Source organism: Parus major, chromosome Z, assembly GCF_001522545.3.
Source record: "Parus major isolate Abel chromosome Z, Parus_major1.1, whole genome shotgun sequence".
NCBI lineage: Eukaryota > Metazoa > Chordata > Aves > Passeriformes > Paridae > Parus > Parus major.
The window spans coordinates 56,832,474-56,847,503 of NC_031799.1; the positions used below are offsets into that span (position 1 = coordinate 56,832,474).

A 15,030-nucleotide genomic window follows, 5' to 3' on the forward strand; every position below is an offset into this window, starting at 1 on the left:
ATGCATCCAGGTAGGTTTTGAAGGTCTCCAGAGTAGGAGAACCCACAACCTCTCTGGGCAGCCTGTTCCAGTGCTCTGCCTCCCTCAGTGTTAAGTTCCTCCTCAGGCTGAGTTGGAATTACTTGTCTTGTAGTTATGACTATTACTCCTCGTACTACCGCTGGGCACGACTGAAAACAATCTGCCACCATCCTCTTGGCACCCGCTTTTGAGATATCTGTGTGCACTGATGAGACCCCCTCTCAGTGTTCTCTACTCTGGACTACACAAGCCCAGTTCCCGCAGTGTCTCCTCGGAAGGGAGATGCTCCTGATCCCAAATCATCGCTGTGGTCTCCGCCGGCGGTCTCCCGCAGCTCCTTGTCCCCCTTGTGCTGAGGAGCATAGGACGCAGCAGTGCCGGCATGCACCACAGATGTGTCCGTACACAGCCCACGGCGTGCCTGTGAAGTGCATTCCCAAAATGTCTCTGTGGGATTCTGTGGGACTCTGTGGGATTCCCTGGGACCTTTCTGCCCCCCGCGCTGCTGCTCTGCAGCGCCCCCTAGCGGCCGGCTGCGCCCGCACGGCGCCTTCGAGCGGCGGCGTAGTCCCGCCCCCGGGCGCTCGAGAAGTGGTTCTGATTGGCCGCGGAGGAGCCGCCCCGCCCCCTGCGCAGGGCCGGCCCTGGCGGCGGGGCCCGGCTGTCATGGAGGCGCCGGACAGAGCGGGGGTAGCGGCAGTGGACGCGTCCCTGTCCCTCTGAGGGCGGCGGCGGCGGGAGACGGCCCGGAGCGGTCCGGGAAGGTAACGCGCGGCCTGGCGGGCTTTTCCGTCTAGCTCTGAGCACGGCGGCCGTGGGGCTTGGGTGCCGTGAGAAAAAGGATGCGGGGGGGGATGGGGCCGCGTTGCTCTGGGTGCAGCGGGTCCGATCGTGAGGCGAGAGGAGGGCTTGGGCTTTCCCGGGCGCCCGGGGCTTGGCCGGAGTGCGACTGTCGCCTTCCCCGCCCGACTGCCCTGGAGGTGCGTGTCTGCGGGTTTTCTGGCGGGAGCCGGGGGCTCTGTACTTGGGATATGCCCCAAAACGAGTCGGGGGTGCAGCTCACGGAGGAATGAGGGAGAAGAGGATCGTTCTGTGTCCTGGTATGGATAACGCCCTGGTAGGATCAGCCCCCTCCTCCCGGTAGCTTTCCTTCAGAGGTCACTCTGCGGCCCGGGAGAGTCCCAAAGAATGCAGCTGGACACCGGCGCACCACAACAGCGACTTGTTTGGGTGTAGCTGTGGGAAAATACAATGCGGTTGCTTGTTTGCGAAGTAGGAGGTGAAAACATCGAGAATTCTCCTTTTGCAGATTTGTGATAAGCATAGCCTGCGCTTCGTTACGACCCTGTTCGGAGTCTCCATGTTGTCCTATGTGGATGAAACTGATCTGAGAAGAAGCTGGGGACATTCTGTTTGGGCTAAGCACTTCCAGTAAACTCTTGACTGAAAAGAATCAGGTGTGTATCCATCGGGAAGTAGAGAGGTACAGACTAAATGGATCTAAAGACAGCAGTCTTCAATGCAGCTCGTGATGGCAAGCTGCGGCTCCTTTCCAAGCTACTGGCAAGCAAAACAAGGGAAGAGGTGGCCCAGCTGATGTCAGAAAAAACCAATGGTGCCACACCGCTTCTGATGGCAGCCCGCTATGGTCACCTCGACATGGTGGAATACTTGTTGGACCATTGCTCTGCCTCGATAGAGGTTGGTGGCTCGGTGAATTTTGATGGTGAGACTATCGAGGGGGCTCCGCCGTTGTGGGCAGCATCGGCCGCCGGCCACTTGAAGGTTGTTCAGTGTCTGTTGGATCATGGTGCGTCTGTCAACAACACAACGCTGACCAATTCAACGCCGCTTAGAGCTGCCTGCTTTGATGGTCACCTGGAAATAGTCAAATACCTTGTGGAGCACAAAGCAGACCTGGAAGTATCAAACCGTCACGGGCATACGTGCTTGATGATCTCATGTTACAAAGGCCACAAAGAAATTGCTCAGTATTTACTTGAAAAAGGAGCTGATGTGAACAGAAAAAGTGTTAAAGGTAAGTTAGTTTTTTCACTTCCATTGTGGTAAACAGAGGTAAAGTTACTCAGTTACTTCTTTAGGAGTCTGACTGAAAAAAAATTTTCTGTTCTCATAAAGATGTAAAGTGTTTATAGCTAGGTTTTTACTTTTTAGTTTGCTCTTTTTTTAACGTCGATTATAAAATTTTGTTTTAAATTGATACATTTTAATCTTGAAGCCCTAATTCTTAAAAGACTTAGTCATATGAAATGTCAGATTTATGCATGTTAAAAGCTAATAAACTTGCTTACTACACCCTGTGTAGTAGGTTGGTTTAGCAACGTACTCAAACACATGAGCATATATTCTTGGTTTTCATACTATTTCTTAACAAATCAGGTATGCTGTATACATAACTGATCTGTGCCAGCAAGGTTGGTCTGAGGAAATACTCATATAGGAGAAAAATTACTTTCTGCATTGGAAAATGCCACTTTGCTCTTCACCTACTCCCTCCAAACTACTGAGTAATTTTGTACCCTTCTAAGTTTTAGTAAATAAACATATATATTAGGATTAAAGAAGTGAAGATGCAGGTGACTGTGATCTCGACAGAGGGACTTCCAGTGGCTCACAGATCTCAAACCCGTTTGCCCCTGTTTACAATTGCCCTTGTGTTACCACTCAAAGTGAAGATTTCTGGGTTTTTTCCTCTGATCATAATTAGTTGGACCTCTACATTTTTTGTTAAATTTCAGACTTGTGTTTAGTCTTGATATTAGCCTGAAAAGCACACGAGTTACTGCAAGTTACAGTTAATTTTTTATCTCACTAAGCCAGGATTATATTTCAGCAGGTTTTGGGCTTTTTAATATATATCAATATATATAAAAACTAATCTGCTAGCAATTCTTTTTGTAGCATACTTCTGCCTTTTTCAGACTAAGTACATTTGTAACTGTATACTGTACTTCCCAGCTATTTGTGTTAAAATATCTTTTGCGTCTAGATTATTGTGTGATACTGGTAAATACGAAATGTGAGAGTAATCTTTAGAAAAGCTGCTTGGTTAAATATGCCTTTTTACAGCAAATCATGCAAATATGTGGGTTTAGCGTAAAGAAAGCTGAACTACAGATTTGTCATGGAGGTGGGCAGAGCAAAATAAATCTTCCTTTGTAAGGGTTTGAGGTTGCTTATGAATCATCATGGACTTGTGGTAGGATAAAAATGACATTTTTCTAAATAACGTTCTGGGAATAGCAAGCTAAATATAAAGAGTGTAAGCAGCTGAAAAATTGGGGTTTAGTTTAAACTTATCCCTTTATGTGATAGGTGTGAACCAAGCAATGCTGTTAAATATTTGATTTAATAGGGAAAAAGATGTAAATTCTGCAGCTCTTTTTCTCCCTCATTTTGTGTTGGTGGAGTAGGTTTTACCTTACTCATTCTTTTTATTCACTTTATTAGTGAATTAGCACTATTTGTCTTTGTTTAAATGACTGAGGATTTTCTCAGTGGTGTCAATTATTATCTTAATCTTTTCTACTTCCTTTAGTTTTTGTGTGAATTGCATCTGGGCATATGAGCAAAGGTTCTTAAGATAGATAAATGATCCTTAATTAAAGAAGTTAGAACAGTTATGGTTCAGTTCATTAAAACTCATACTTCAAATTGTTGCATGTATGTAATGGCTATCTGTTGGTGATGTGTGGAAATCCCCTCTGGTAGGACAGGAGCATACTTTTTGGTATCTTAAAGAAGTCTGATCTCTGAAGTTACTGAATAATCAGTGATGAGGTGAAGCAAGCAAGTACTAAAAACTCTGAAAGCTATCTGTGGAAAGGCAGAGCTGGGAAAAATTGGTAGCCCTAAGTATTTTAACAGTGGCTAAGATTAAACAGGTAACCTCTTCAGTTTTGTTTTGCAGAAATGCTATTGATTTTTAAATTTATCCAACAGGATTAATTCTACATTGTCACCTCCCCTTCAAAGAGTCTTGTGTATTACTTTCAGTTTTTACTCCTCCCTGCTGTGTACTAAATAGCTGACAGTGTGTCCTGTGCTTGTAGCAGGAAGATAACAGGGCACCTGAGTGTTCCGCTTCTGCGTAGTAAAAGTTGTTGCTGCCCTTGAATGCGAGTTCTTTTTAGACAGGTCCCTTCCCGAATCATGTATAGAGAAGCCTATTGTTCCATGAAGGATGTAAAAAAACCCAAATTGTTGCATGTAAACTTACAATGCTCCTTGCATTGCATCTCCTCTCTACATAGCAGAACTATGGAACTCCAGTAGAGTTGCTGTTGTGGGAGATCACTATGGATCCTTTTTCAGATATTATTCTTACTTGTGTGAGGGTGGGAGGCAGAATTAATTGAACTATGTTTTGTGGTTTTCCAGTGGATTTTCATATTGCAAAATAGAAATAGAATAGAAACTTGATACACATTTTAAACCTTATGAACATTTAGATATGAAAATGTTTCAAAGTGTTGACAGTTCCAGGGAAAAATCTTGAATACTTTGATAGGAAAAAATAGGTACATTCACATGCGTCTAAGTGTATGAAAGAGTAGGTGAAAACCTGTGGTAAAATCCTGCTTCTAAAATTCAGAATCCCACAGCTGTGTTTTGGCCTATGGAAATTCAGAATTCAGAGGTTCTTGAAAAAGTTACAAAAGTACAGAAGTACAGCCAGTAAATTGAGTTTCTAAAGATTTCAGAGTGTGTCAGGTTAAGATGCAACACTGAGGTGAAGTGTAGATCTGGCAGTGTCGCATGGTAGATGGTGCTGAAGAAGGATATTTGGGGAGATGAATCGTCAACTGTGAAAGACGGCAAATGATTCTGAGTTTAAGGTATGAGCCTTTAGTGGTATTTGTTTCTACTGTTTTGCAGATCTGAAATTTCTCACAGTTCCCCTGAACTTCTGTGTAGGACTTAGGCAGTAGGACTGTGGGCAAAGTATTTTTAAAAAAGTATTGTAGGTTACATGAATAGTGTAAGCAATGGGGACAGATTGGTAGTTGGGGTAATGTGGGATGTGGGGTTACAGTTGTTGAAGTTGTTAAGGCTTACACTTACCAGAAGGCCCCGTAGGGAAGGCACAGCTGCAGGCTGGACGGTTGGAGATCTGTTGGGGGCTGAGACAGCTACGTGTGGACAGCAGACTGCAGCTGAGCCAGCCAGTGAGCGCCCTTCTGTCAAGTTTGGATGTTGTCTGGTTGAGATTAAAGGTGTAAAAGGGAGCTGATTTCTACAGTAAAGTGATCTCCTTCGGATGCAATAAGGGGATCCCTGTTTCTTTGTTCCCCGCAACTACAGGGTAAGAAGGGTGGATAGGTTTTATTATTTTGTAATTGTGGAAAACAGCAAAGATATCTGTAAATAGGAAGCAGCTTAAGCAATGCTTCACAAAGTGAATTAATATACCACTGTCTCTGATTCATAGCTTTCTCCAGCGTATTACTGTCATGGTTTAACACCAGCCAGCAGCCAAGCCCCAGGCAGCTGCTTGCTCACTTCCCCACCAGTGAGACCAGGGAGAGAATACTTGTGGGTTGAGATATAGACAGTTTAATAGGGAAAACAAAAGCAGCACACACAAGCAAAGCAAAACAAGGAATTAATTCACCACTTCCCATGGGCAGGCAGGTGTTCAGCCATCTCAGTGAGAGCAAGGCCCTATCGCATGTAGTGCTTACTTGAGAAGACAAATGCCATCGCTCCAAATATTCCCCTTTTTCTTCCCCTCAGCTTTATGTACAGAGCATGGTGTCACATGGTCTGGAATATCCCTGGTCAGTTGGGATCACCTGTCCCATCTGTGTCTCCTCCCAGCGTCCCATGAACCCCCAACTTCTTCCCCAGCATGGAAGTACAAACAGCGGAGAAGGCCTTGGCTCTGTTTGCCCTGCTCAGCAATAACAAAAACATCTCTGTGTTATCAACCCTGTGTTCAGCACAAATCCAGAGCACAGCCCCATACCAGACACTGTGAAGAAAATTAACTCTACCCCAGCTGAAACCAGCAGAATAACTCCTCCTTTAAGAAGCTACAAATTAAAAACAAAGTTTAGTGAGTTACATTAACTTGTAGTTAATAGTCTCTCAGATGGCAATTTTTTTTACTATTCCTAAAAGTAGGAAGAGTGTGGATAATGTTAGAGTAGCAGAAACACTATTTTTTTCAGAAGGTGGAATCCTAGAACTAAAACCTCACATGAAGCAGTTTTGTTTCTGTGCCAGATGAGGAGCATGTTCTGTGTCAGCTGCATGTTGCTTTTTGTTCTGCTGCATTATGATGCCTGCCAGTGATTTGTTGTTAGAGTGGTGCTACCTTGCTATTACCTTCTGAAGAGACCATTGTATTTTCAACTGTAGTGCTTCACTGACGTGTTTCTGTGCACAGTCTTCATTTGGTGATGTGTTTACAGGGGAATGCTTTACTCTTTTAATACAAGTGTCAGTTGTTTTTGACATTCTAAATTACAAATTTGGGCTCTTTAAAGCTGTCTTTGTTTGATTTTTTATTTAAGGTATAATATTTCATGTAAGTTCCCCAATAGAACTGTTTTTCTTTCAGACCGATTGGAATACAGACTGATTTCAGACTGTAAGGAAATCTTACATTTCTGCTTCAGTTCCAGACAGGACAATTAGGATCTTGCATTTTGACAATTTGCAGTGCACATTTTAATAGTTTGTGTTATACTTTATTCTCTTCTGCCACATTTAGAGAAAGGAAAGGAAAAAATCCATTACTGCAGCAATTAACGAGTTAGGTTATAGATACAGTACGTATGTGCTGGTAGCCAGGATGGGACAAATGAAGGGAATTGTGACCTTTTTTCAAAATACGTGCTTGAAAGGAAGGTGTTTCACCTGAACATGGCTGATAAGTCTTTCTATTGCTCTGTGGCTTGATATGTGGTCTATCTCTTCAAAATGTTTTCTGTGGTTTTGTTAGTTTTCACCAACTGTACCTGCCTTCTGTAGTTAACATATTCATCAGCTAGCCTAAAAGTTAAAAAGAAAAAACAAAAAAACAAACCTGGTTTTTCTCCTCCAGACTGTTAGAAAAATCAAAATTTCTTCATAAGAAATGCTGGACTAGGCATTCTTTTAGTTGTCTCTTGAGATATGCACAGGAGTGTTTGATTGCATTTAAAAAGAAAGAATACCGTGATTGTTAAATTACACTGGCACAGTATTTGATAGTTTTGTAAAATAATATGGTAGACAAGGTTTTGACTTTGTGTCTTCATGTTGGGAAGTATGGAAGCATACAAACCTCTGTCGCTGTGGGTAGTGTATCAAGGGCTGGTGCTATTTCAGTATTGTTGTTTATAGGGGGTACTGGAAGGTGTAACACTCAAACATGCTGGTAAGGGAAAAAGTCTTGTACAGACTTGGCCAACCCAGAAGTAGGAGGATTATAGAGAGTCATGTTCTTTCCTTTATGACAAATGTGGTCTAGTATGTGTTAAAAATAATTAATTTTCTTGTACAGTAAACATTTAGGGGTCTTGACAGGTTTGTATGCTTTTGAGGGTCTTTGTCTTCTCTGGTTGCCACAGCTCATAGAATCATTGAGGGGGCTGGCAGGGGTAAAAAAAGCCCCAAAACAAAGGTCCTTGGTTTTTATTTCTGCTTGTTTATTTCGGTTGTTGTTGTGCTTTTTTTTTTTTTTTTTTAATTCTCCCTGGGGATAAACACTTGCTCTAAAAGTGGGCTGTATATTTTTTTTTGGGGGGGGGGGAAGGTTGCTTTTTTCCCTTTTTTGGTTTGTATTACATGGTACAGGGCACTGAAACTTGCAGATATTTTGTATGTGACTGCGTGTGGAAACTGAACTTCAGGAGAAATGTCTGTAAGTTAAATAAGGAAGATACAGATACAATTTAAGTTTAATTCTGACTAAAATGTTTTGGTTGAAATTAGATTATTAACAGCATGCTGTTATTCATTTAATAATTGGTAATCTTGATAATACAAGTTCTCATGAAATACTTCAATGAGGAAGATGGCAGTTTTTCCCTTACAGAATATGGAAGTCAGATTAAAATAAATTGTTGAGATTAGCAGTTCTTTGCATTTTTAGTTAGTTTCTTGAAGGAAAGACATTTAGTTTTTATTCACTGTGCGTACTAAGCATTAGGATGTATAACAGTTTTTTTGTTCACTGTCCATGTTTGTATCTATCTGGCAATACTTTTAAATCAGTAAAGAGTCTTGGAAGACTGAATTACTTCAAGTACTGTGATAGAAAAAGAAATTGGTGTTACATGAAAAATTTCACTTTATAAAAGTGATCAATTCATTTGTAAGTGTGCAAAAATGTATACAGGTGGTTAATTTTACACACTGGTCAGTCATTAAATACTTTTTATAAATTTTGTTTTTAATGATCTTCAATAGATTAGATTGGTGTTAAGTTTTAATGTAAGTTTTACAACATGGGAATTTGATAAAGCATTTTGGAAGTCTTAGGAAGTGGATACACTTAATTCGTTGCAAATCGAGTCAAATCACTCTCTGTGTCATGGCTTCATTTTCTTTCATTCCCTTGTCACAAGCTATCAGTCTATTCTGGGAATTACTTGCTTGTGACATAGAAAGGCCTGTCCTCCTTATGAATTTGAATTCCCTCCCCCATTCTAGTAAGCTTTTGGAAACACTGGGTAGGTGTCTCGGTTCTAGAAGACAGGTGTCTGCTAGGGAGAGCAGGAGCCTCCCGTGGGATGAACGAATGTAGACCCCCTCCCTCCGAATTATTATAAATTTGAAATCAAGGGGCTTTCAGGCAGAGATCTGGGGATAGGAATAACAGTTCTTTACTAATATAACCAGGCAAACAAACAACAATAACTACAGCAATAACAAAAACACAGAACCAGGGACCCCGGGACAGCTTTCTCGGCTGAGATGGGATGGAGGAGAGGCTTTTGTTTTCACAAACCCCTCGGGCAGTCAGTCCTGGTGCTCCTGCAGGGCTCCGAGGAACAGTCGGCTGGAAACAGCAGGGATGAGCTGAGATCCTGGGCCGGTGGCTGAGGTGTATCAGCAGCTCCGCGGTGGTGCCTGGCACTGCCACACGTCCCGGCAGGACAGGGGGTGCGAGGCCGCCAACAAAGAGGGGAGAAGGAGAAGAAGCAGCCGCTCCGTCTGGGTGATGGCGAAAATTCCCTTCTCTCCACCGCAGCAGCTTCGCGACCAGCACACCAACGTCCTTCCCCGAAGCCGAAGAAGGCCCAGCTAAAAAACTGTCCCCCACCCTCTTTTTCTGCCCCTTTTCCTCCCCCCCTGGGCCCGGCCACTCTTTGTCCGTTTTGAGCACCCTTAAGTACCGGTAGTTACCTTGTCTCAGCACATAATGGGTAAAAAATTCCCCGGGCAGGCCAGAAGGACAAAACCAAAAAAAAAAGGACACCTAACCCTCAACAGTAGGTAAATCTGTGAAACATTAAGTGTTTCTGAAATGTCCATAACTACTTTTAAAGGAGCCTGTTAACAAAAGAGTAAAAATGTGAAGATACAGTGCTAGCTAGCCATGTCTTTCTCTGTACTTTTTATCTGCAAGATTGGGAAAGACTGGAGTTGGGGTTATTCCGTTTCTTCTCACTATTTTAATAAGAGGAAATTATTAGGTAATGTGAATAGTAAAGTTTTATACAGATAGAAGCAGTTTTGTAAGCAGTATTAGTGATACAATATAGTGACACTCAATATTTAGCAGAGAAGTATCAAGTCTACCAGAGCCATCTGCAGTCCCGTTTATTGGTCTGTGCAAAGAGGAGCCATTTATGTTATGGTAACACTAGCTATCTTTGATATGTGATTAAATTCTGGGAGGTCATTTTACAATTAAAAATTTATTAAAAAATTAAATTAAACCTACTTGGAAATAATCATTCCCACCTTTAAAAAATTACTTTGACCAACACCATCATACGTGTCTCTTGGAAGAGACTTATCAAAGAGATTGACTTTCAAATTACTTTTGCTTTTTTTTGGCCTTTTTCCTCCATAGTGAAGCAATAGCTGTAACACTGGTTTTTATTTCGTTACTGAATAGATAATATTACAAAAATTGAATTAACTGCTGAATTGTGTTTAGTCACTATTTATCACTACACATGATATGGTCATTATAGTGACAGTACAGACAATGTACTGTTTTGAAATGGATGAGTTAATTCACAGAATAGTCATCAATTGATGGCCAATGTGTAGCCTTTGATTTGCACATGAAGGCTGCTCCCATGTATTCTTTCAGATTCTTCCTCCAATTTAGCAGTTGATACTTGCTAGGTGCAGATGGCTGGCAGTGTTATTTCTTAAACTTGGGGTTTGTGTTTGGGTTTTTTTTTAAGTTGGCAGCTTTCACCTATCTGTCTACTTCTATCTGTACCATCCAGTCAAACCTCAGTGAAGTGCAGCCACTAAAAATTAGTGGTGATGGCCTGGCATTATTAGTATATATGTGGCATAATTTAAGATGTGGGTATTTAAATTCTAAGGGCTACTACAGTATAAATAACTAGAAAATTCCACTATTTCTGATAGGCTGTTTAAATTGAAATCGGTAACTGATTTAACAAATTAAAAGAACCCTAAATTGTTTTAAATTTAGAGCATCTAGTTGGAAAGAGCAGTGAAATTCCTTGGAGTCTTAAGCATATTTCAACATGTTCTGCATAACTGCATTGTAAATTAATGGCATACAGACTGCTGGATAGAGTTTACCTGGACAATGGCCAGGCTTATTTTGTGTGTATCTTTTACAGTCATGGTGTGTATGTCTGGAGATTGATAAAAGAGTGTCAAAAGCAGCATTGTGTGGTGATGGATCTGCAGTATGTAACATGCATAGGTGGCACTGCTGTGGTTGTCAAAGCCAGCAAAATATATATTAATAGTTGTGAAACAATAGCAAGAACTGAGATGATACCTTTTGGCTTATTGGTCTTTAATATGCTACTTATGACTTTACTATTTTTAAAATATATTAAAAATATTTACTTGAAGGTAGAAACAGCTCCCAGTTGCAGATCTCTGCTGTGAAAGATAGTGTATGGATTTGAGTACACCCTGAAACAGCTGTGTTAACTGCTGGCTTAGTCAACACCTATGTGCATCTGGTTTTGCCTTTATCAATAAATACAAAACTGAAGATGGTCTGAGGGACCAGCCATTCTTTAATTCTGGATTGACTGCTGTAGTTCCATTTCAACTAGACTTTCAGCAGCATATCAAGAAGAATAAAGTGTATGTATATTACTAAGTTTGTATATAGGTCTGCATTTGACATCTTCCTCTCTTAGGGATGTCAAGGTCTTGTCCTTTCTCAGTTGGCATATTGCTGTCTGTGATGTCAGATAAAGACAGAGGGAATTAGTTGATAAGATATGTATGCAAAATTTGCCAACTTTAAATCCACTTAGATTTGCTTAAATATCTGCTTGTGCAATGAAAATTTTGTTAGTTTTGCTAGAGATTATAGTGTGGCCAGACCTATAACTGACTTAGTGCTATTAATGTTAAAAATTGCCTGAGGTATAAGAAAGGTAGAAAATCACTTCCCTTTCTATGAACTAGATTTAACTTTATGAATCTTTATATATCAGCTAGTTTCATGTGCCACTTTGCATTGGGATGTCTTCCTCAGTTTACTTCTTAGTAAATGATTGTAAAATCACTGGCCACTATTCAGAAATGTTTCAGAAAACTGATATTTTGAAAGTTAAATTCACTGTCAATAAATGAAGCAATCTAGTATTTTTTATGTATTTTTCTTAAAATGTTTGAATTTTGCACTTAAAATATGATTCAGGGGACAAAGTATGTTCATAACTCTGGTATAATTGCAAAAAACCTGAGTCAGAAACTTTAGAAAATAACTTCTTACTCATCTTTTGTATGAATTTGATTAGTGTGTCATGTAAATTTTGGCATCTGCTGGGCCTGGATTGAGACTCAGTTTGTTCTGGATAACATCGTTCTTGTTCTGTTATTGATATTTTTGTAGTTGCTGGAATTGAGACTGTCAAAGAGGCTTTAAAATGTGCTGTGAGTTCTTTTTCAGATGGTTCACAAAACAGTTTGAGCAAGAAGCAGGAGTTCAATTTGCATGTTAAGTTTTGAGAACTGAAAGATAATGAGAGAAAGAGTGAGGACTGATGTTTTGGGTACTAGTGAGGAAACCACGGCAAAATGCCCAGTGCCCATTAGAAAATATTAATCTAAACAGTCTTTAAGAGTCTACATCCTTTTCCTGCATACCTAAATTTGCAAAGCATTAGATAAACATTTTCTGTCTTGGTGGCTTGACAAAAAAAGATAAAAACAAGCTGCTATGTGATGAACTGCTAATATAAAACACAGAATAGAGGTCTACATTGTGGACTTAAGGTGTCTGGATCTGCTGCTGAAAGAGGATATTAAGTTTAGAGGGGAGTAATTATGGTTTGACCAGATACTTCTGAATTTTCCTTTCCTTTCCTTTCCTTTCCTGTTTTGTTTTGTTTTTTTTTTTCTTCAACTTTATGTGATTTGTTTTTATTTTTACTGTGCCTTGTTAGAAAGGAGGTAAATGTGCTATGAAGTCACACATGAAAAAGCTACAAAGTGTCAAAATTTTTTGGGTAGACCTACATTAAGTTCTTATAATTGAATTGGAAATGAGACATATTTACTATTTTTAAAGTGTTTTTAATAAGTATGAAATACTGTTTCTTATAAATTTTAGTATGTATGACATCCACATGTTTTGCTTTGGAATTCTCCATATTTTAAGTCAGTGTAAACAATACATTTTTGGCAGAAAAAATGTATTAGTGGAAAGACTTCACCTTTAGTTTTAATTTCTGTACAGTGTTGGCTTTTAAAGCAGATCTCAGGCATCTTTTGACTGAGTTTCATTAATGAAATACTTTAGTATTAAGAGTGAAGTGTGCATTCTAGACATCAGAGTCTGGAAAAAAAACTCAAGTGTATGAAGATAAATAGGAGCTGTAGACTGTACAAATACACTCTTATCCCTCACATAACCTGAAGATTTCTAGTGCTTTATTTCCTAATCCACAGTAGTTTACTTAGAGACTAGAAATAGAACAGCAAGGCCCACTCTTTTAAATGCCAACAAGACAGTGGTCTTGTTGGCATTTAAAACAAAAGTCTACCAAAAATACAAGTAAGGAAGTTTCCTCAAAATGTCTTAACTTTTAAAAGCCAGTCTTATTACTAGGAATGGGCTATTAGAATCCATTAGAATAGATGGAATAGAAACCATTAGAATAGGAGGTATGAGTTCCACTTTTTGATTGTGGAAACTTGCTAGCAATGTAACAGAAACTAGTGATCTGATGAGCAGTTAACTGAATTTTCCAAGCTAATAATATAGGAAATTTTAATCAGGTTGCAGGGTAGATATTAACTTGAACTTTCTGTTAATTAATTTTATGTGGAGCTGAGAAGCTTGTGTACCTGAGTCTGTAATATGTATAATATATTGTAAAGAAAACAGTAGATGTAAATTGTGTGGTTTTAAAGGCAGTCAACCACATAAGAGACTTTGTTAAGTTAGGAGGGGGCCTGGAGAGTTTGGCTTGACTTTTTCCTTCTGCTCCAGAAGTACACACATCTGAAATTAAGTTAAACCTTCATCTAGTTGCAGCCAAATAGTTAGATATTTAGCTGTGGTGTCCAACAATTGCTTTCTAATTTTCTGTGAATATTTTGAAGCAGGTGACATTAGAAATAGTGTCACTAGACATTACTGGAAATTTACTTAGAAATTTCCCCACATGGTATTGGAACTGGAATGCCATTAAATATAAAAGACTATGCAATTTTTCATGCTAATGAAAAATAATCTGCATGTAAATCAAACGTTGCTTATAACATAGAAGTCTGCATATCATATGTTGAGAGCATTTTGTTTCTACTTGTCTTTTGGAATCGTAACAAGAAGAGCAGAGGGGTTAAGGTGGAACTTAAGGTAAAAGCCTAAGAAAATATTAAGAACAGATTTTCTGGGTTTATACATTCCCTTGACAAAATATCCTGCTCCTTTAGAATATACTGTCAGTCTCAAAGATCCCAGCTGAGATGAAGGGTCTTTTGTGATGGATCGTGTTTTCCATCGTGTGAAGTCGTTTCTTCAAAACATAAAAATCAAAGGAGATGGCAGGTGAAGAGAGGAAGAACTGTAGGGTAGGTGGAAAAAAAGCCAGTGTTGGGTTAATGAAGCTTTAATTTTCATACAGATCCCACTATCTTTTAATAATTGCTGGAGATTGAGAGGAAGGGAAATTTAACAAGGGAAGTGGGAAAAGTGAAGCAACGTAGAGGTAGCCAGCTTAAGGTTCTCTTTCATACTTGAAAGCAGATACAAAATCCCTTACAGAATCGATGATTCCAGTTGGAATATGAACAGTGAGCATCTAGTCCCAACTGCTTGACCAGTTTTTAGCTAAGTTAAACTAAATTAGTGAGGACACTGACCAAAGGCATCTGAAACACTGGCAGGCTTGGGGAATCAGCCACCTCTGGAGATAGCCTCTTCAGTGTTTGAGTACCTCTCAGCACAGTTTTGAGCCATTCCCGTGTGTCCTGTGGATACTGAAGCACCCCCCTCTCTGCTTCTCCTCAGAAAGCTGTAGATAACTCTTCAGCATCCATTCCTGCAAACTTGACATATGCAAAGTCCTTAGCAGCTCCTTGCAGAACATTCCTTCTAGCCCTGTCACCAGCTTAGTTGCCGTCTTCTGGGTGCATGCAAAGACTTCCACATCCTTCTTAAATTGTGGGGCTCACAATGCTCTGAGGGAGGCAGTGCCAGTGCTGAGAACAGCAAAATATTCACCTCTGTGAGCTGGCTCACTGTGCTGTGTTTGATGCAGCTCTTGGTGGGGTTTGCCGAGGCACACTGCTGACTCACACTGAGCCTGCTGCCAATCAGCACCCCTGGCTGCAGGGCAGCTCTCCAGCCACTCTCAGTTCCTA

General features: G+C 40.4%; 1 protein-coding gene across 1 annotated transcript in view; it reads left to right on the forward strand.

Moving 5' to 3' along the window:
- Positions 1–653: 653 nt before the first annotated feature.
- FEM1C (fem-1 homolog C) overlaps positions 654–15,030 on the forward strand; it is a 28,060-nt gene continuing 13,683 nt past the window's right edge. Inside the window, exons 1-2 of the mRNA XM_015653112.2 lie at positions 654–785; positions 1,331–2,059. Of these exons, the coding sequence (XP_015508598.1) occupies positions 1,516–2,059 (544 nt within the window). The 5' untranslated portion in view covers positions 654–785; positions 1,331–1,515. The remainder of the gene's footprint in view (positions 786–1,330; positions 2,060–15,030) is intronic.